General features: G+C 33.8%; 1 protein-coding gene across 3 annotated transcripts in view; it reads left to right on the top strand.

Moving 5' to 3' along the window:
• ELP4 (elongator acetyltransferase complex subunit 4) overlaps positions 1-23,816 on the top strand; it is a 241,919-nt gene that overhangs the window by 20,521 nt on the left and 197,582 nt on the right. For all 3 annotated transcript variants that reach the window (XM_038563121.1, XM_038563120.1, XM_038563122.1), the window contains exon 3: positions 11,057-11,178. In XM_038563121.1, coding sequence (XP_038419049.1) covers positions 11,057-11,178 — 122 coding nt within the window. The remainder of the gene's footprint in view (positions 1-11,056; positions 11,179-23,816) is intronic.

Here is a 23,816-nt window from a genome sequence, read left to right as displayed (position 1 = left end):
AAAGCATAAATTATTTATCATATTTTGACATAATAATACTACCTAATTTTTCTATTTCTGCATTTCCTTATGTATACTAGATTCTAAATGTTTCACTAGCTATGCTTAGATTGCTGTGGTGTAAAATAGCATTTCTCTACATTTTTCTCTTTTAATACAGGTCTCTCCCAAGAATGTTGATTTCTACTTCTGTGCTTCCTTTTTATTTTATTTTAATTTTTTAGATATATTTATTTATTTGAGACGGGGGAGGGGGCATAGGGAGAGGGAGAAGGAGAGAAGTGGACTCCTCGCTGAGGACGGAGCCTGATGTGGGCTCCATCCCACCACTCTAAGATCATATCCCGAGCCAAAACCAAGAGTTGGAGACTTGACTGACTTTGCTACCCAGGTGCCAACATTATTTGACTAATATTCAAAAGAGGTTTTCATTAAAGTCATTCATAGGCATGTATTAAAATGCCCAGGTTTATAGACCCTGGAGGGAACTTTAGGGGAGTCTATTAATTCCCTCAAAGTATATGTAAATTTGTGTATGACTGTGATATTTTTAGGGTAATATATATCTTACAGCAGATTCTCAGAGTGGTCTGAGACTCCAAGAAAGACTAAGAACAACTAGAATAAAAAGAAAAGCAAGTCAAAATCTAAAGCCAAAGCACATCAGTACTTAAGGGATAGATAAAGGAAAATAAGCCCATGAAAGAGGTTAAGAGCATAGCCTCTGGAATCAGACTGCCTAGATTCAAATCATGGCTCTGCAATTTACTAGCCATGTCACCTTAGGCAAGTTGTTTGCTTTCACTGTGCCTTATTTCTTTACCTGTAAGATAGGAATTAACATTTATCTTACAACTTATTATTTGGATTAAATAAACCAATGCATGAAACGTGCATTGCACCATGTTTAGCATATAGTTAGTGGTCAGGATTAGCTTTAATAGGGTGTTGAGTACCTCAGAATTGGTGAGTATGGCCCACGGTGAGAAAAAGAAGGCAAAGGTTTCAGTCCCTACTTTCCTGCAGTTGGAATTAAATACCTCCTTGCAGGCCCAAAGATCTCCCACAGCTACTTCCTTTTAACTCCATCACCATCACCACCATTACCAAGCATCATAGGCAAGGATTAGAGAGAGAAGGAATATTACTATTCAAGTTCAAAACCGATCCCTCACTCTGGCAAGTAAGTGGTTACGGTTTCCAAGGGTATTAGATAGACATAGACACTGAAGATGCTTGCAAGAGACAGAGACTGGCATCCATGTTTTCCAATGGATTTCTTACCAAATTTCTGAACCTGTAAGCCCATCTGTGAGTAGTGCATGGTGAGAGAGTCCTTGGGGAAAGCCTCCTTTAAATTTCCTACAGTTTGTCAGCATTTTCGACAAGACTATTTTCTGTGTCTGGTGTAGAAAAAGGAGGGAGGCCTGCTGGGATAGATTGTATACTGAAATATAATAATGACAGCAGTAGCTAACATTTCCAGAGCAGAAGTTGAATATGAATTAATGGTCAACCCCACAAACCTAGATGCTACCTCAGAAGCGTTTTTCAGTGACAGATGTGGCCAAAGTGAACTGAGCACTACCCACAAAAACGACGCTCACCACTTACATGGAAACCACCATAACTGCATAGGCTGCAAAGGCAGCAGTCTTAAATATTAAATAGACGAGATCATATTGAAGGCTAGGGACATCTCTCCCTAACCAAACAGCCAATTATGTAAGTTGATCACTACCACTTTCTTCCCCCAGTCTCCCAACAATAGAACTAAGACTTGGAGAGAAGATATAGAGGAAGAGGTATTTTTAAAACTTCCTTTCCTGGAATCCCTGGGTGGCTCAGCACTTTAGCACCCGCCTTCAGCTCTGGGCATGATCCTGGAGTCCTGGGATCAAGTCCCATGTTGGGCTCCCTGCATGGAGCCTGCTTCTCCCTCTGCCTGTGTCTCTGCCTCTCTCTCTCTGTCTTTCATGAATAAATAAATAAAATCTTTAAAAAAAAAAAACTTCCTTTCTTTAGAACCCCTCTGTCCCTATAAGACTTTTAAGCCACAAGTCTTAGTCTGTAAGACTAAGGTGGGGGGAGGGGGAAGCATTGAACTGAATGTTAAAGTTTTAAACTTGACTGTTCCAAGTGTTAAGAACTAAAACTGTTGAGAAAATCATTGAATTAGCTCTAGATGTCAAGAGATGTGAAAAGGAGGATTTGACATAGCATAGCTGAAAGTAGTGACTGGAAAAAATCAATAGAACCATTTCATATTTATTTACCAAAGAAATGAGAACTCTGTATAAACTGTTTACATATATAAAGAATGTCTAAAGAAGCAGGGCAATTGAGAACAAAAAGTATCTTAAAAATAGGGGATATGAGTGGAGAGGGAGAGTGTAGTTCTAAGAAGAAATTCATCCGCAGTAATAACTTCAATAGACAAATTAGATAAAGATTTTAAAGTCCAAGAAAATAGATAATTAGAAAGTCATTGTTGATTTTAATAGCATTGTCAGCACAATGAAAGGGCAGCTTCTTTGGACTTTGATCTTAGGGAAAAATTGATATTCCTGTTGTTTTTCTCCATTAGGCTTCATTCTACCTCTTGTGTGATTCCATTTATGTATGACAGCCCATCAAATATTTGAAGACAGCTTTCTTGCTTCCCTTGGGTCTCTTTTTCTTTCAACTAAATATCCCATTTTTCATGCTTTTAAGTTCTTTCACCATCCTGGTCACTTCATTCTGAATATGCTTTAATTTCTGTAAGTCCCCAAATGAAATACACTAATGTCAGTTTGGTCCACCACTATAGAATAGACTAAGACAACCATCTCTCTCAACCTAAGAATTAGGCTATTAACTCGAGCCAGAGCTACATTTGCTTTTTGGCAGTTCTGTCAAACGTTATCATTTTTGCTTTCCCAGTGTTAAAGGGATTCACTAAATAATTAAATGCTTAGTGTACAACTTTGAAATTTGTTTAACAAAAATGGTGATTTTCAGCTTGAAGAGCTTAGTTTTTTGCTAATCCCTAAATAGGCAATCTTTCTCCTATTAGTTTTGCCTGCCTCATAGGAGTCTTTGAAAAAATCAGGTCAATAACTATTAATAGAGTGTGTGTGTGTGTGTGTGTGTGTGTGGTTTCAGCCAAACTATAGTAGATCTGTCTGATTCACAAGACAAAATAGATTTTCAGGTTTTTCCTTAATTATACAAATATTTGCTAAGTGTATAGTATGTATCTACTACTAGCAATATAACAATAAGATGCATTCTCTGCCATGAGAATTTTTAAGCTTGATGGAGAAATGTCAATATGTGTAGTAAATGCTTCTGTAGGAGTTAACAAGATTCTCCAGGGCACTCCGATCATTTCACCCAGCCTTGAGGAAAGCTTCTCCAAAGATGAGTTTACCTAATTTGTGTCTGGAAGGATTTGAGGGAATTAGCTAGCCAAAAAGGCAAAGTAATTTATTCAAAGGTCCTGACTTAAGGTTTAGTATGGCTACCAGAGATAGTAATTTAAGCTATGAGTGTAGATAAGATCAGTAGGGCTTGTATGTAGGGAAGAAAAAAGTTATAACTCTCACTCATTTAAAATAGGTAGAAAAAGAATTCTACCGTCTAGTTTATTGTTACTCTTCATTTATGATAAATCACTCACTTTTTAGAAAAGATTTACTTATTTGAGAGATGACGAATGGGAGGGGAGAGGCAGAGAAAATCTCAAGCAGACTCCATGCTGAGCACAGAGCTGACATGGATCTTAATCTCCCAACACTGAGATCACGACCTGAGCTGAAAAACCAAGGGTTAGATGCTTAGCCAACCACACCACCCAGACATTTGTTATCTGTAGGTAGGTGTCTCTCCCTGGTTTATGAAATACTTACCTAATTTAGTTCATTCCCTTACTGGATCACGTAATATGTGTCCTTAACTTTACAAATAATTATTATTACTTTTCTAATTAAGTAGGTTTATTTCTTCCTTTCCTGAAAAGTTGTTAAATAAGCAGCATGTCCTTTTATAGGGAAATGACAGTATTATATCACTTTTAACACTAATATTTTTATTTATACACATTGTGTGGCAGCAACTGCATAGAGCATGTAGACCATGTTAAAGGGTTTAGTTCTTTCTCTCAGGAGCACTGGGAAAACACTGAAAAATTTTAAGTAGGGAAGTAACATGATTGGGTTTGTATTTTCAAAAGGTCACTACTAAATGGGAGGACTAGAGTGGATGCAAAGAAATAAATAAGCAATTGCAGTTATCTAGGCAAGAGTTATTGGTGGCATGACTAGGGGAGTGACACTGGCTGGCATGAAGGGAAGTGGTCAAATTTCAGAAATACTTTGAAAATAAATTTAACAGGATCTTAAGGAAAGGGAAAGAGGGAGAGGAGGTGTCAAAATAAATCCTGATTTTTTTTAAAAAGAGGACTACATTTCATAGAAAAAATAATGAGTTACTGGTTCCATCTTGGATATGTGAGATCTGAGACACTTAGTACTTCTGTATTTAATAGTAACAAATAGTAACAATAGTTACAAAAGCCTGAAAGCAGAAGGAAAAGTCCATGGTAGAGGGATGATGAAGTAAATTATAGCACATACATCCTCTATAATATTATGCACCCTGAGACATGATAGCTACAGGGCTATGAAGTATGTGAAATTAAGTGAAAATACCAGGATACAAAATTTAGTAATTGTAACCATATAAAAAAAATCCACAGAAAAAATACTGAAAGGAAATATAGCAAATTTTAGCAGTAATTCTGTAAGGATAATGGATGGTTGAAGAATTTTTAAAGTTTTAAATTTTCCTGGCCGCCTGGATGGCTCAATGGTTGAGTCTGCCTTTGGCTTAGGTCCTGGGATTGAGTCTCAACATCAGGCTCCTCGCAGGGAGCCTGCTTCTGCCTCTGCCTCTGCCTGTGTCTCTGCCTCTCTCTCTGTGTCTCTCATGAATAAATAAATAAAATCTTAAAAAAAATAAATTTTCCATGTAAAAATGTTAGCCTTAGGAATTAAGATTTTTAGTATTTGATTTGGTTTTTACATCAGTGATTTTTAATGACCTTGGTTTATATGGTTGCTTCTGGAAACTGACCTAATAGTAATTCCTTAAGATAAAATTAATTCTTGTTTTATTTTTTTTTTAATTCTTGTTTTAAACATGACTGTTTTTTTCTAAAGTTGAATAGAGATAAATTGTTAGTTATGTAGAATGAGGTTTTGTGTTTTTTTTGTTTTGTTTTGTTTTGCTTTTGTTTTTGTTTTTTGCAGCATGGTAGCTGTGTTAGTGAATAGGAAGTGATGGTCATCTCACCTACATTTCTCTGCTTGCTTTTCCACCTGTCAGCTGTGAGCATTGCAGAGGCATTGTTTTCCTTTACACACAAAAACTCTCGTGAATTGCTCCTAAATCCATATCAAGTGCATTTTGTGTCTTTTAGATTTGTGGATATTAACTTTAACTTGTTATGATAGTATTAAAAAACTAGCTGTCTTCTTTAATATATAAAATTGAACTTGATATGAATCTGCTATACTGCTATATCTGGTCATGGATTTGCTTTAATACACTGTGTGAGAAGGTTTATAACAAGTTACCACTGGGTATTTTAGTTTTAGTTGCAAATTAGGAAATTGTTTCAGTAAACCAAATTTATTGAATTATAAATTTCAAACAAACATTTCAAGTATGTATTTTAGTGAGATTTTAAAATATAAATACTCATAGAACCACCACAACAATCAAAATGTAAAACATTGTATCATCCCCCCAAATTTTCTCATGCCCAAAGAGTTTTCTGGCCCCAAGCACCTAACTCCTTCTTATCACTAGAGATTAGTTTTATTTCTCTAGAATATCACATAAAGGCAATGGAACCATGCATGCTTTTTGTGTCTGGCTTTTTTTCACTTCGCTTAATGTTTTTAAGATTCATCCAAATTGCGTGGACATTAGTTTATTTCTTTTATTGTTGAGGATTATTTCATTTGTATGTGTACCATTTGTTTTTTCCATTCACGAGTTGATGGAAATTTGTGTTTTTTGCAACTTTTGGTTGTTACCAAAACTGTCATAAACATTCTGTATACAACTATGTATGGACATGTGTTTTCATGTCTCATGCAGGAGGGGAATTGCTCGCTCCTATAAGTGTAAATTTAACTTTATCAGAAACCACCAAACTATTTTCCGAAGTAACTGGACCACTTTTCATTGCCACTAGCAATGTAGAAGCATTTTATTTGTTGCACATCCTTGTCAATACTTGGTATTGTATTTTTATTTTACCTCTTCTAGTAGGAATATAGTGGCTTTTCAGTGTTTCTAGTTTGCATTTTTTATGTTTTATTCTATTAAACATCTTTTTATACAATAATTGGACGTTCATGGGTCTTCTTTTGTGAAGGATGTATTAAAATCTTTTGGTCTTTTTTATATTGGGTAGTTTGTCCTCTTATTGAATTAAAAGAGTTTTTAGTATATGTTTTGGATACCAGTTCTCTGTCAGATATATTTATTGCAAATATTTTCTTTTTGTAGCTTGCTGTCCATTCTTTTTTTCTATCCTGGTTCATGCTTCCATACTCTGAGAAATCTTTGTCTATTTCAAGGTTACAAAGTTATTCCCTATGTTTCCTTTTAATAGTTTTATTGTTCCAGCTTTTTTTTTTAATTTTATTTTTTTATTTATTTATGATAGCCACACAGAGAGAGAGAGAGAGAGAGAGAGAGAGGCAGAGACATAGGCAGAGGGAGAAGCAGGCTCCATGCACTGGGAGCGCGACATGGGATTTGATCCCGGGTCTCCAGGATCGCGCCCTGGGCCAAAGGCAGACGCTAAACCACTGCGCCACCCAGGGATCCCCGTTTCAGCTTTTATATTCAGTTTTGTGATCCATTTCAAGATAATTTTTGAGTATTAGTATGAAGTAAGATAGAAATTGTGTTGGTCTTTTAAATTTGTAGTATGGTGTAAGATCAAGGTTTTTGTTGTCTTTTGCATCTGGGTATCTAATTATTGCAGGACAATTTGTTGAAAAAACAATTATTTTTCTACCTTTGTAAAAAATCAATTATGTAGGTTGATCTGGACTCTATTCTTTAATATTGTTCTATATTTCTATCCTTTAGCTAATTCCACATTGCCTTGATTGTTGTGCTTTATTCCAAGTCTTAAAGTAGATAGTAAGTCTGCCAGCTATTCACTTTCAAATTTGTCTATTCTAGGACCTTTGAATTTCTGTGTAGATTTCAGAGTTAGCTTCTCAATTTCTTCAAAAGTCTATGGGGCTTACATTGGAATTCCACTAAATCTATAGATCAATTTGAAAAGATTTGAGTCTTGTATTCCCTGAACATAAAATATGTATCCGTTTATTTCATTTTCTTTACTGACTTTCAGAATTTTTATACTTTTCAGTGTAGAGCTAATTCATACATATATATTGTCAAATTTCTCCAAAATATTTCATGTTTTTGGAATTAATCATAAATGGAATTTTTAAAGTTTCAATTTCTAAGGTAAGATTTTAATATTTTGGAATATATTGGGGCTTGTTTTTTTGGAATAGCATTTGTTTGTCTTGATGTACATTCTAAATGCCTGAAGAATGTATATTCTGGAACTGTATATTATATAAGATAGTCTATAAGATTGTTCAGATTTTCTATTTTCTTGATGATTTTCCCCCTTAGTTCTGCCAATTACTAAGAAATGTATGATAAAATCTCCAAATTGAATTTATGTCTTTCTTTGCTCTATCAGTTTTTCCTTAAGCATTAATATTTTTAAAGGAATTCTAAGAAGCAATTTATACACATACACACACCTATCTATATACATCTATACACACATATCCATGCACATAAGTGCATATTTACATGATCACAGTGTTATAATTTCCCACATATTTGTCATCATTTGTAATCTTTATTCCTTCCTATAAGTGTAGTTTGCCATGTTGTGTAATATTCCTTTAGCTTTTAGAGTCCTGTAGTAGAAGTCTGCTGTTCTATCTGAAAATAGTATTTCACCTCAATTGTTAAATATATTTTACACATTTAGAATTTTTAATTAAGTTGTTTCTTTTTCAACTTTTGGAATACAAAATTATCATCATCTAGCCTTCATTGTTTTTGATGAGAAATCACTTAATTTTATGATTGTACCTCTGTATGTCACATGTCATTACTCCCTTTTGTTTCCAAGATTTAGCTCTGATGTACTTAGATTTAGGTTTTTTGCATTTATCCGTGGAGAGGCTTCTGGTGCTTCTTAAATCAATTTTTCATCAAATTTAGGAAATTTTTAGCCATGACTTCTTGAAATATTGTTTGTTTTTTATTGTCTCCCAATGTCTTAAGACTGTGCTTAAATATGTTTTGGACTGCTCTATATTGTTCCAGGTCTCTGGGGTGCTGTTCAGTTATCTTAATTTTTTCTCTGTTCTTCAGCTAATTTCTGTTGAACTTCCTTCAGGTATACCAGCTATATTTTTCCTTTATCTCCTATCTACTCGTGAGATCACCAAATAAATTTTTCATATAAGGAGTGATAATTTTAAACTCTAAATTTTCTATCTGATTCATTTTTATAGTTTCTCATTCTCTGTTGATATTCCTTTTCTGTTCACTTATTGAATATATTTTCCTTTAATACTTGTAGGGTTTTTTGTTTGTTGTTTTTTTAATTAATTAAGTAAGTCCAAACCCAGCATAGGGCTTTAACTCAAGACTCTCAGATCAAGCATCACATGGTCTACTGATTGAGCTGGCTAGTGCCCCTCCTTTAATACTTTCAATACATTTTACTTTGAGTCAGTTTTTGTAGGTTGTTTTTCCTTAGTATGGATCATATTCAGTAATTTTTGGCTAAAATTTTTACATTGTAAAAAACTGCATTTTAATGATTCTGAATTCCATTCTGTTTTCCCAAGGATTTCAGGATTTTTGTTTTAATAAACAGTTAACTTGCCTAATCTTAAATTAATTCTCACTTCAATATACTGTGCAGCAGATCGTATCTACCTCTACTCAGTTTTCTAGGTTTTATATTTTGCTTTTTTAACCTGGTCACATAGGGTGGTCTCTTACAATCAGAACTTAGAAGAGAGCTAATTTTTTTTTTTAAGATTTTATTTGTTTATTCATGAGAGACACAGAGTGAGAGGCAGAGACATAGGCAGAGGGAGAAGCAGGCTCCCTCTAGGGAGCCTGATGTGGGACTCAATCCCAGGACCCCAGGATCACACCCTGAGCCAAAGGCAAACACTCAACCACTGAGCTACCCAGGTGCCCCGAGAACCAAATATTTATACAGAATTTATACTCATTTGGGGGCTTACACTTTCTGTGATTCTCAGCCCTGAGATTTGTCCCCGGCCTTTCAAGTCAATAAGACTTCAGCTTCTTTATGACAAGATTCTGCTCATTGGGAAATGCATACCTTCAAAGGAGTACCAAATTTGTAAATCTCGCATGCTTTAGTTGTCTTTCAACTTTATACTGTTCTCTCTTTCCTACTTACTGTTTCTTTCTCCCACTCATTCATTGATAGCTTAGTGGTTAACCAAGGATTTGGACACATTTGGTAAACTTTGCAGAGCTCTTACTTCAGGGATTTTCCCCCTAAACTTTCAGCTATTTTGACAACACTGAATTTTACATTCTGCCACCTTAAGTTGGAAAAGATATGATTTAAAGCCGCCAGAGCTAAGGGAGATTAAGTACCCAATTTTAGGAAAAAAACCCGGAAACTTGAAATTCTTACATGTTATCATCACGATCTTAAAGAAGGAAACTGCTGTGGTTGCTATCTGCTTTTCATTGCTTTGCAGTGCCTTCAAATATTAATTTTTAATGTTTTATTCAAGTTTTATTCTTACAGTTGCACAGTGCTAACATTTCCTTAAGTTCAAACCTCTTAGGAATATTTTTTAATAGCATAGTTTTTACAAATATTAACAATGCCTAGCATACTATAGGCATTCAGTTAGTATTTGTTGAATAAATTAATAATGGCTTCTCAAGTAATTCAATAAATCTACCTTTGTCTCTTTGTGTTGTGGTCAAAGTAGTAAAAGAAAGCTAATGTAGAAGTGTAGGCTTTTATCAGTAACATTAAGAAAAAGATATACTTAAGTTGCTTATATCACAAAATCTCAAAAATATTTAAAAATTTTGTCAAAGAAACCTGGCATATCATTTTTTTCATAAAAATCCAAAAAGAGGGGAAGATAAAGGAATAACAAAGGGTAAAAGAACTGTTTAGGAAAACATGTGGTACAAATTTAGTAACTCTCAAAGTCTTCATTTTTATGAGGCACCTCGGTGGCTCAGTCAGTTAAGCATCCGACTTCGGCCGTGGTCATGGCCTTAGGGTCCTGGGATCAAGCCCTCCCTGGGGCTCTCTGCTGAACATGGAATCTACTTGTCTCTCTCCCTCTGCCCTTCTCCCATTCATGCTTTCTTTCCTCTCTCTCAAATAAATAAAATCTTGAAAAAAAAATAAGGTCTTCAATTTTAAACTGCTGTTGGATACGACCAAAAACAGTAATACTATTTTTAATACTATTTTTATACTATTTTTAATACTATTTTTACAAATTTTATAAACATTAATTTTCAGACCTCATACACTAAGTGCTTAATTATTATGACATGTAAGAAATGTGTGAGTTTACAAATTGGTTGATAGGTAAGAATAAGCATTTTAGAGATGCAAAGCCTGAAAAAAAAAATCTTAGGAAAATAAATTTGTGATTTCTTTGCTATAATCATGCATAACCCTCTAAACTTTGTGGATATCAGCAGTGGTGTTGAGGATGGAGAATAATTTTGGAATCAGACTATATTGAAAGTACTCACTTCTGATTAACTATCTAGATAAGTCTCTTAGCCTATCTAACCATACTTTAGGAAGACAATTATTGCCTCATTTCATATAGTTGTTTTAAGGAGAAAAATTATAAAAACATCTTAGTGTGCTTGGCGTATGGTAAGATTCTGACTATATTTTTTTCTTTTTTTGCAGAAGAGGATAAATATAATATTTATTCTTCTTTGCTCTTCAAGTATTTCCTGGCAGAAGGAGTTATCAATGGGCATACTTTGTTGGTTGCATCTGCAAAAGAAGACCCTGCTGATATTTTACAGGTATAGAACATACCAATCAATGTTGCATTTTGAGCATTACATGAAAAATATTGCTTTTATATGTAAACAAGATATGTGTTTGCATATCTACAAACTATATTTAAATTTATTAATGAGACCATATGTATTTTTTTCTCTTAAAGAAAAGTATCAAATTTATTTGAACCTGTAGTTTCATTTTTAAGTTAGTATTCTTGAACAGTTTTCTAAACTTTAAATTGATATTGGCATTGGGAAAAATATGAACAAGCTACTAAAAATTGATAGTAAATAAAGCTATTACTATAGTCATAATAAGATAACTCTGTAAAAAGTTAAGTAAAGGAAAACAATAGCAGAATATTATCTGATATTACCAGTATTCTAAAGATGTAAATTAGAAGAAAAATACAGAAATTAGAAGTACTCATTTATTAATCTCACTTTGCTTTGAGACTACCAGAAGTCATTCTTTTACAAGAAACAAGCAATAGTAATAATAATAAAAATAATGTATCTTTTTAATGCCAGAATACACATCGCACCTGAGAAAGGACAATTCTCACTTTCAGAATTCTTAAATTCTCTGTCCAGAACAGGAACCCAACTTAAGCCATTATTTGAATAGAAGTCATTATTTGAAATAGAATCTAAAGTTATTTCTTCCCATAGTATGTTTTCATTTCATTGCATAGTCTGCAAAATAACAAACAACTAAGTCATTTATAAGGAATTTGTAGCATAGTATTAATTTACCATACCTATCAACAGACACCAACAAACTTCCATACCCACTATAAAAAAGTTATGTAATACTGAGGTAAAACTAACATGATTCTTTCTTACGTGTCAGATTTTGCTTATTAAATAATAGTGTCATAAAATCCAAAGGGAAAAATTTTTATATGATTTTCCAAAGAATTTTCTTCTGGTTGCAAAGCCTGTTTTCATTTTTTTCTTATTTTTGGTGTTTGACTTTTGTAATATTTTCTCAATCTTTTTATCTCTTCTTTTGTTCCTTTTCCCTGGTCTTAATCAACTTGCTCAATTTCTGGACAGCACTGTGCTTGCTAGGAACAGGAGAGTAAAGGCCAAGATTACAGTCCTAAAGAAGCTATACAAGCTCTTCACGGCACATTCCACCATAATATTGAGACTTAGATTTTATATCAAACATCTTAATAGCCAGATAAGCAATTTTTGCCAGGACAGAAGCAGAAAAACCCTTGTCCCTTGAATAAAATGGGAGTTAAAGACACTGATCCCCTTCACAGTTAAAGATCACATATAACTTTTGACTTCCATAAACTTAACCACTAATAGCCTAATACTGACCAAAAGCCTTACTAATAAATAATACTAATACTATTAAGACATATTTTGTGTGTTATATGTGTATATATATATATATATATGTATTATACAGTGTTTTTAAATTAGAGAAAAGATAATGTTTTTGAGAAATCATAAGAAAGAGAAAGTACATTTACATTACTATATTTATTAGAAAAATCCACATATATGCAGACCTATGTAGTTCAAACTTGTATTGTTAAAGAATCAACTATATGCTTTTCAAAATAAAGTGTTTTATTTTTCCTCGTTGCCTCTTGCAACCTAGGCAACATTTGAAAACCTAGTAGGCATATAACACATTTTGCTTTAGACATACACTTTTTATTTGAAAACTAATCTCCTAACAACCTTTCCTAGGTACCTTGAATTTGTACAAGTTAATAATAAATTTTAAAAAAAAGTTAATAATAAAAATCTCAGGATACTTTTTACCTGTCCTTCTTTGGATTGTGTGAAGAATTGTGAAGTTACAAATCAGGATTTCTTAATCTTTCTAGTCATTTATGTAAGTAATTAGGTTCTGCAGACATTTATCATAGAACAATTTTATGATACAGTAAAAAAATATATAAAATTAAAGTAAAAATATAGACCCTTAAGACACACTTTGACCAAGATACGTTAATGAGGATCAGATTTTTCTTTATCCCTGAAACAACTTAAAAACAGGGCAAAATATATTTAACAACAGTTTTCAAGACATTGGGCATAATAAAGGACAGTGACTCCAGAGACATGCAGAATATACAAAGGGAGTCCTATTAAAAGGACTCAGCCCTCCCTGACATACCACATGCAAAGTTTCCAGGCTGTAGTGCAGTGAAAAGGAACTCAGGTTAACACAGCATTAGGAGATAGATCTAAGAGTGTGGAATTGTGACATATACTGTCTTCATCTGGAGCGTAAGTGTAGTTTAAAGAAATACATATGGGTGGCAAGTTGACAAGGGGTGGACTTATGAATGTTCACTTGACTGGGCCACAGGGCTCACAGATATTTGATCAAACATTATTCTAAGTACTCTTACAAGGATGTTTCTAGATGAGATTAATATTAAATTGGTAGGGGTGCCTAGATGGTTTGGTCATTTAAGCATCTGCCTTTGGCTCAGGTTATGATCCCAGGGTCTTGGGATCAAGCCCCACATCAGGCTCCCTGCTCAGTGGGGATTTTGCTTCTCCTTCTCCCTCTGCCCCTCCCCCAGGTCATGTGCTCTTGCCCTATCTCTCTCTTAAAAAAATAAAATAAAATAAAAAATACTTAAATTGGTAGACTGAGTAATGCAGATTGGCATCGCTAATGTGAGTGGGCCCATCAAATCAGTTGAAGGAATAGAACTGAAAGGCTGACCCTCCCTCAGCTAAGAATGAATTCCTTCTGACTGATTGCCTTCCAATCTGAACATCAGCTTTTTCCTGCCTTTTGATTCAGACTGAAACATCAAATCTTCCTGATTCTTGAGCCTTCTAACATTTGAATGGGAACTACACCACGATGAGCTCTCCTGGGTCTTTAGCTTGCTAACTTATCCTGCAGACCTGGGGGCTTGTCAGCTTCCATAATAGTATTAGCCAATTCCTTATAATAGATCTCTTTTGTATTTATATATAGATACATATATAATATGTACTTATATATATAAGTACATATAATACAAAGCAATATATATACACACACATCTTATTGGTACTGTTTCTCTGGAGAACTCAGACTCTTAAAATCTTCCTGAAAATATAAAGATTACATTTAAAACCTGCATGAAGAATTTCACATTTATTTATTAACCTTCATTAAATAATTATCAGCTGACATTCTATATCTTTTTTTTTGTTTTGTTTTGTTTTTTTTTGACATTCTATATCTTGGCCAGTTTTACAGATAGTAAAGTACAGTGATCTTTCCACCTTTTTGCTTTTACACTTATAAAAAAAATTATAAATTATATATCTACTTTTACATAGTTAATTAAAAATTTCAATTATGATATTATTTAGTTGTAAAAGATGCTATTGTAAATATTGTGTTTTTTAAAAAGATTTATTTATGGGAAGCCCGAGTGGCTCAGTGCTTTAGCACTGCCTTCAGCCCAGGGCGTGATCCTGGAGACCCGGGATGGAGTCCTGCATCGGGCTCCCTGCATGGAGCCTGCTTCTCCCTCCACCTGTGTCTCTGCCCCCCTCCTCTCTCAAATAAATAAATCAATCAATCAATCAATCAATCAATCTATCTTTTTAAAGGATTTTATTTATTTATTTAATTTTTTTAAGATTTATTTATTTGAAGAGAGAGCATGCATGCGCCCGAGGGGAGGGACAGAGGGAGAAGGAGAGAGAATTTCAAGCAGACTCCCTGCTGAGTACAGGACTCAATCCCAGAACCTTGGGATCATGACCTGAGCCAAGATCAAGAGTCAGCAGCTCAACCAACTAAGCCACCCAGAAGCACCTCTATATATTGTCTTTTTAGTTAAAGACTTTTAAATCGGTCTTCTAAGTATATCCAACTGAATCTAAACAACATAGCAATTTGATGTCAGTAGCATTGTTTTTAGAAGTATATATACATAAGCTCTTTTTTAATGTCTGGTAATATATATCAATCCTTTTTGCCTTGGATTCATATTTTCTATTCTACTTCTCACGGAGTTTTGTCTGAATATAATGTTTCATGTTCAAAATATTTATTAATGACCTTATGATAGTTTTTATATAACAAACAATCATATTTAAATTTGAGTTTGGAACGCCTGGGTGGCTCAGCGGTTGAGCAGCTGCTTTTGGCTCAGGATGTGATCCCGTATTCCTGGGATCAAGTCCCACATCAGGCTCCTTGCATGGAGCCTGCTTCTCCTCCCTCTGCCTGTATCTCTGCCTGTCTTCCTGTGTCTCTCATGAGTAAAAAATAAAAATAAAAATAAATTTAAGTTCACTTTAAATTTGTCTCTAAAGATGTTACAGTTAAACATATCTCTTTGCAATTTGGTAATCTTTACAATTAGTGTTACATGCAGTATATAAATGGACATAAAAATTTTCACATTTGCTTTATTAAGATATACCGCTCAAATGGGACAGGATTTAACATCCATTCTTTTTGTGTTTTTAATTTTTGTAGATATGAACTGTTCACAAGTAAAAGGGAAAGAAGGAGTTGTGTTATTGTAATGTCTCTCAAAATTTTTAACTTTTTCTGAGTGATATACATATAAAAGATCACATGGTCCTTATCTTTTGTTTATTGGGACTTTTTTGATTACTGACTCAATTTCTCTGCCAGTTATTGGTCTGTCTTTGGTCTCTCTATTTCTTCCTGTTTCAGTTGTGGTAGTTTATATGTGCTTGGAATTTATCCATATCTTCCAGTTTTTCTAATTGTTGACCTATAGTTTTTCATAATATCTCTTATAATTGATTGTATTTCTGTGGTATTAGTTGTTACTTCTCCTCCCTCATTTGTGATATTATTTATTTGGACCTATTGTCTTTTCTTTTTGATAAGCCTGGCTAGAGTTATTACTAATTTTTCAAAGAACCAGCTCCTGTTTTCACTTATCCGTTCTGTTGGTTTTTTTAGTTTCTGTATCATTTATCTCTGCTCTGACCTTTATTATTTCCTTCCTTCTGTTGGCTTTAGGCCTTATTTCTTGTTCTTTTTCTAACTCCTTTAGGTTAAGTTAGGTTATTTATTGTTGTTTAACCTCCATGTATTTGTGGTCTTTCCAATTTTTTCTTGTTGTTGACTTCTAGTTTTATAGCATTTTGGTCATAGTATGATTTCAGTCTTTTTGTATTTATTGAGGGCCTAATTTGTGACCTAATATGTGATCTGTTCTGGAGAATGTCCCATGTGCACTTGAAAAGAATGTGTATGTGATGCTTTAGGATGGAATGTCCTGAATATATCTGTTAAATCCATCTGGGCCACTGTGTCATTCAAAGCAGCATAGGTGGTTTTATGAAGAATGTTTCTAGTGTCATCCGATCTGTTTTACCCTTTCTTATGTACTTGTGTATTATCAAAGCCATTATAATTGCTTCCAAAAAAAATCTAATGGTCTTAACCATTAGATTTACTTTATATTGCAGATATGATGCTCCATTTTATTTTATTTTATTTTTGATGCTCCATTTTAAAAGTTAATTTCATTCTTCTATTTACAAGGAGTAACCCAGAGCAAGATGTTTTTATTTGAAGTTTGTTTTATTTATGTACTTGGATTTCATACAGCCCTTCTCTGAAAATATATCTAGTTTTTGTATTCTTAGGACCTTCACTTATCAGTAATATTTCTTAAAATCATGATTTTTTAAATTTCATATTTCTTTTGTATTTTATTTTCATTTTGTAATAGTAAAACAATTTGATTTAAAAGAAAAATATGCATTCTCATTTTTCTATTAAAAGAGTACAGAAAGTATTGTTTTTAATCTGTATATTCTTAATGTGGTCCAGTTAATTTTCACAAGTTGAAAATAGACTGGATCAAGCCCCATGTTGGGTTCCCTGCTCAGCAGGGAGCCTGCTTCTCCCTCTCCCTCTGTCTGCCACTCCCCCTGCTTGTGCTCTCTCTCTCTCTCTCTTTCTCTATCAAATAAGTAAACAAAATCTTTTTTAAAAGAATGAAATGTGGGAATCCCTGGGTGGCTCAGCGGTTTGGCAGCTGCCTTCGGCTCAGGGCATGGTCCTGGAGACCCGGGATTGAGTCCCACATTGGGCTCCTTGCATGGAGCCTGCTTCTGTCTCTGCCTGTGTCTCCGCCTCTCTCTCTGTCTCTGTGTTTCTCATGAATAAATAAATAATTTTTTTAAAAAAATTAAAAAGTGAAATGTTAAGGACTAATATAGATAATAGTTTTTTCTACATATTATTCAGCCAAGATTTCAGTGTTCCCAAGTCAATAATGTTATATTAGAGTCATTTGTATTAAACAGCCCAACTACAAATGACCAAAACCAAGGCATTAACAGTGTTTAGAGATACAACATGGGGGGTAGTGGGAGATGCTATAATTGTTTAGTTTTAATTTTATGATGTATGATTGGGGATTTCTGGAACCTATAACCAAGACAAATATTGCTGGTACAAGAAAAGGGAAAAGACAATCTTATAGACCATAATTATCTTAAAACTGTGTATAACTAAAAGACAAGTAAAGGATAAAAAGCCCCATCAGCTGCCTAAGATATATTATATAACCACCCAGCAATTTATCCATCATCCTTTGAAAACATATTCATGCCTATTGTAGTCAAAGCTCCTTCAGGAAGTCAGCAGTAAGATGTAACGCTGAAAAATTACACCCCTTAGAAAATCCTATAGAACAATATACATGATGTTGTTAAAGCTTTTAAAAACACATTGGTAAGTATTTTTCAGTTAACTTTTTATCTAAAAGAATGTTCTTGATCATCTCAAATAGTGTGATAGATATTCTCTGAAAATTTTCTATGGAATGTTTTCTAAAATAGCAAAAATTATATTTTTATGTTAGAATATTTTTTTTTATGTTAGAATATTTAAGCATTTATCAGTAGATAGGCTGACTTTTTTAGAAATAAAAATTATATACACACAATTTCTTTAGAACTTGAAAATGCTATGTTTTTCTATTATATCTTTTTCATAATTTTAAACAATATATGTTAATATTTATAGAATTAAAGTAACATGATTTTCAGAAGTAAATTTGAATGCTATTTCATAATATACTAAGGTGAGTTTTAAAAGTTAATTCGAATATTTTTAGCAATGACATGCCAGATAGGTAATATTCATGCAGGAAGAGATCTCTAATATCTAGAGGAAAGGGTTAATTCCTGATTTACAGCATTAACTTTTTGAGTTATTTGTTATATACGTTATGTACTATCCAACATCAAATACAGTTAGAATAGAGTGGGAGGATAGGATGCTTTTAAGGAGCTTAAAAATTTTACTTTTTAATATGTACCCAAGATAAGTACATAGTTATAAGCAGGAATGTAAGTACCTTGATGTTTACTAAAGGCTTACAGTATATTTTTCAAAATCAAACATACTGGGCAGCCTGGGTGGCTCAGTGATTTAGCACTGCCTTCAGCCCAGGGAGTGATCCTAGAGACCGAGGATCGAATCCTGCATCGGGCTCCCTGCATGGAACCTGCTTCTCCCTCTGCCTGTGTCTCTACCTCTCTCTCTCTCTCTCTCTCTCTCTCTCTCTGTGAGTCTCTCATGAATAAATAAATAAAATCTTTAAAAAAAATCAAAGATACCAATAAAGGAATAGTTCAAAATGAAAATCAGTTATGGTGAAACTACCCATATTATAGAGAAAAATCTTTCATAATTGAAAATGAATTACCTTATAATAACCCATAAGTCATGGAATAAGTAACAATTAGTTTAAAGTAAACTGTATCATATTAGATGAATTACTATATCAATAAAGTATTTAGTAATGAAGTATGAAAATTTAGACTAACATCTTCAGATTTCTCTTTTATGGACTTTCAATCTGTAAGTTAAAACCAAGTATCTAATAATTTGAAAGCATTTTTATATATCCCAGAATATCAATCTGTTACCCAAATAATGAACTCATTTATTAAGATCTTATTTATTGTACCTTGTATCTTTTGCTTTGTTTTTTTGGTTGTAATTGAGAGAAGATGCATTAGTTGTTAGAATTAGATGAAGTAGTATTTGCTAAACAGTGTAAAGTTTGAATTACTATTAAAAAGATTTCCTTTCCTTGAGTCAATTTGATGTCAAGATTAAGTCTATATTTGCTCTCCATTTCTCTCTCTCTTTTTTGGCCATCCATCTTACTAACTGATCATGCCACAAGAATTAGAAGTCTGAATCCTGTGAATGGTCAGTTGTTTGCTCTCAGTACATTATAGTAAAGGCTGGTCTTTCTGAGTAAATAGAATACAAAAATATTTCAGATCCAACTTTGTTTTCCTTGTTCTGCCAGAAGTTAAGATAGCTATAACAGTGAAGTTAAAGAAATACCCATTTGGAAAAAAAAAAAAAAAAAAAAGAAATACCCATTTGGCCATATATGCTACTGAACATTTTTTTTTATTATACTTATCTTTAAAGTTGTAGTTTTATAATGATTCAGAACAAGAGTAATATGTTATATACAATTAAAAATTACTTTCTGGTCCTACTCTCATTTTAGTTTGCAAGCTTTATGCATGCTCAATACCTTATAAATAACACATCTGCCCACACATTTTTACTTTTTCTAGTCTATACAATATATATTTTTTATTAAAACTATTACTGTGTGTCTTCTGTTCATAGTTTATTTTTTTTTTTTTAATTTTTATTTATTTATGATAGTCACAGAGAGAGAGAGAGAGGCAGAGACACAGGCAGAGGGAGAAGCAGGCTCCATGCACCGGGAGCCCGATGTGGGATTCGATCCCGGGTCTCCAGGATCACGCCCTAGGCCGAAGGCAGGCGCCAAACCGCTGCGCCACCTAGGGATCCCTGTTCATAGTTTAAATACAAATACTTGAAGAGTCCTTTAAAGGCAGAACTATAGCCAGAATATGTTCCCTTCATTTTTTTTTGTCAACGTTTTATTTGTTCAGAAAATTATCAGGCTATCTATATGCTTTTCAAAAGTGCTTACAATTCAGAAATGCTGGTGGAGCCAGAAATTTGCCGTTTGACCCCAGGGTTTCACTCTTCTTTTTTCCCCCTAGCTACTTGTGAGAGCTTATTTAAAATTCTGAGTTCTCCCCTGGCAGCCACAGTTAGAGCTTCTTTGGCAAACTCAAAAGACTGAGAAAAATCCTGCAAAGACTCAATACTGCTTCCAGTGACCTACATTTGTAGCCAGCTTTTAAAAGATGGCATGTGCCTTATTTTCCAACAAGAAAATGAAAGATAAAAATATAAAGGAAAATAAACCCACCACTCTGTCACTAGCTAGTAAGAACTGTTTCTGATATAACATTAAAATAAACACAAAGCTGGGGTTGATATTTGTGCATCACCAACATGGGAAAGGAATTTTGCATGCAGAAAAGTAGCCTAAATCATATAGCAAAAATACCATACTCTGTGATAGGATACTTATCCTCAAAAGGTAAAATATATTTGGATATTAGCTTAGATTTTAATTTCTGTGACGCTGCTTAAGTAGCTGCACACTTACACAAGTCACTTATTCTTTCACATTAAGGTAGAGATAATTCCCTGGCTACCATATGCTGGCATTCCAAATTAAAGATGAAATGTTGGGGATTTTGCTTTTTAAACCTTAAAGTACTTATTCTGGGCCTCACATCTACTTTAATCATTTTATTTTGAACTCATAAAAAAAAATGAGTGGTTATGAATACTTGACAGTTATTGTCATGCTCAAATTTTAAAATATTAGAACTGTTATATAGCCCTTATTCTTTGAAAAGGAACCACACAAAGCCAGAATTGGGAATATTAGAGATACAGTTCATTTGTCCTCTAAATACTTTTTCTGAAACATTCAGGAGAGAAAGTATTCAGTCCTTTTGGAAGGGATAAGTGATTTCAAATTCTGAAAACCAGAACCATTAAAACTTAAAAAAAAAAAAAAAAAAACACTATCAGCTCCCCAAATTAACATATTTCCCCATTAAAGGAAATATTACAGAATCCCATGAAAGGAGAAAGGTGCACACCATTAAGAATCATAGATTAAAGGATAGCTTTACTGTATGAAAAACCCAATGAAAACGGCTATCTCTCCATTTACTGTTGGGGTGATTCTTTCATTGGTCAGTGTTTCCTGAAATTTTGTTTTATTCATCAGAAACTGATGGGCAGTTGCAGAAAGCGGCCTTAGTTCACCATAATCATCTTTTCATATTATGTTATATTAGTGAAATCAGAGGCATTTGAAATGTGCTTATCGGTTTGGTAAAATAGTCTTACTACATACAGTGTGTGTGTGTGTGTGTGTGTGTGTGTGTGTGTGTGTGTGTGGTGTCTAAAAGTCTACTATATTTCAAAAGCAGGGTCGATAGTATTAAACTAAAGACGTAAGTTAGAAGTGGAAAACGGATCTGAGACTATGAAGTGAATGAAACATCTTACCTTTCTTTTTCTTAAAACAGATTATAACAAGGTACTACAGAATTTTTAAAAAACCTATTTTATGCCTTTACCCAGTTGCCTCTACTTCTCAGTACTCAGGGAGAAGAAAGAGAATTGTTTATGTTCTATTAACACCAAATGTACAATGTAAAATAATTTTCAAATTTAATAAAAATAAAGTGATATCCAGTTTCATTTAGTGCACCAAAATATACTAAGGATTTTTGTGACGTCTTCGGTAAGCTAGGTTTATTTTGGAAAATAAAAGAATATGACATCGGATGATTAAATCAGTGACTTATGTGTTCTTGAGCTAAGAGCATAACTGATCTGGACCTCTTAAATAAAGATAATGCCTGATTCCATTACTAATTGAGTTACCTTTGACAATAGATATCCCAAAACTTTAGAATACTTCTTTTCCAACCTTGTAAAAATACTATGACCTCTCAGGCCCCGTGTCGGGCTCTGTACTCAGCAGTCTGCTTAAGAGATTCTCTCTCTCCCAACCTCTCTGCCCCTCTCCCTGCTCATGCTCTCTCTCTCAATTAATTTAATTACATCTTTAAAAATCCTATATTCTATAACCTCAACTTAACAAATAATTGTGTTAAGATCACTGTCACTATCTTAACTTTTACAATAACTATATTTAGAAATGTTTTAGGTATGTCAAGTTTTTAGAAATTATCTTTGTTTATATTCAATAGGGACACTTAGCACTTAAAGGAATTAGGTAGAAATCCTGTGCCAATATAAGAATCCTTCTATAACTCAAGTAATTATTGGATAACCTATTTGCTTGGTATGGATTTTCTTTTTTTCTTTTTTTTAAGATTTATTTATTTATTTGAGAGAGAGACTGAGCGCGAGAGAGCTAAGCAAGGTGAGGGGCAGAGGGAGAAGCAGACTCCCTGCTGAGCAGGGAGCCCAACGTAGGGCTTGATCTCAAGACCCCAGGTTCACGACCCAAGCCAAAGGCATATGCCCAACCAACTAACCACTCAGGCACCCAAGTATGGATTTTCGTATATTATTTTTTAAGAAAACAACTTAATATACACCCTTTTACAGTAAACATTTAGTAAGGAAGTTATTGCACATGGTCTCATTAACTAAACGTGTTAAACCCAATGATTAAGTGGAGAATTTAGTCTGCTTTTTAAAACATTTCACTGAGATGCCTGGGTAGCTCAGTCGGTTAAGCATCTGACTCTTGATTTCTGCTCAGGTTATGATCTCAGGGTCCTGGAATCAAGCCCCAAATCAGGCTCCATGCTCAGCACAGAGTCTGCTTGAGATAGATTCTTTCTCCCTTTCCCTCTGCTCTGTCCCCGCCCCCCCCCCCCACCCCCCGGCCTGCTTGCCCTCTGTCTCCCTTTAAAATAAATAAAATTTTTTAAAAGTAAAAAAAAAAGGTAATTTCACAAATTCATTTTATTTTATTTTAAGGATTTTATTTATTTATTCATGAGAGACACAAAGAGAGAGAGGCAGAGACACAGGCAGAGGGTGAGGCAGAGGCTCCCCCTCCATTGAGTCTGATACTGGGACTCCAGGATCACACCCTGAGCGGAAGGCAGACACTCAGCCACTGAGCCACCCCGGTGTCCCAAGAAAAAAATATATTATAAAATTGCACCAAGATGTTCCCTGTACTGATTTTAGTCAGAAATTTGGATGGACATAATTTAATTAATTAAATTGTCAATTAATTGACTAATCTTAAAATCCATAAGTTTAAAAACATTTTTTACATAACATCAGTTGTATACCCACAGATCTTGACTTACTCTGTGCCATTTACATTTCTGAATGCTTTAAACAATTAAAGTAACCTCTCTTCTCATATTTTTAAATATTTAAATGGAGATAATGTAGAGACTATATCTTTAATAGATGGATACTCAGGCTACATATTTGGAGTACTTTTGTATTCAAATTGTGATAATCAGTCAATAATATCTTTGAATTTGTTTCTCTTTCTAACTTTCAGAAAATAAATGTTCCCTAACCCCCCCCTCCAATCAACAAAGTAATATACTTACTGATACAATATAATATACTTACTGATACATGGATAATGCTTAAGTAGTATTAATTATACAGTTACCAAAACCTGCAAGGATCAAAAGATTTTATTTTTAAGAAGGATTTCTCATGCTGCATGGATTATGTTGCTACATAATAGCTCAGTAGTACTTCTCCTGAATTGTAAAATAGCTTAGAG

Source organism: Canis lupus, chromosome 18, assembly GCF_011100685.1.
Source record: "Canis lupus familiaris isolate Mischka breed German Shepherd chromosome 18, alternate assembly UU_Cfam_GSD_1.0, whole genome shotgun sequence".
NCBI lineage: Eukaryota > Metazoa > Chordata > Mammalia > Carnivora > Canidae > Canis > Canis lupus.
The sequence above is the reverse complement of the archived record's forward strand: the minus strand, read 5'-3'. Positions and strand labels throughout refer to the sequence as shown.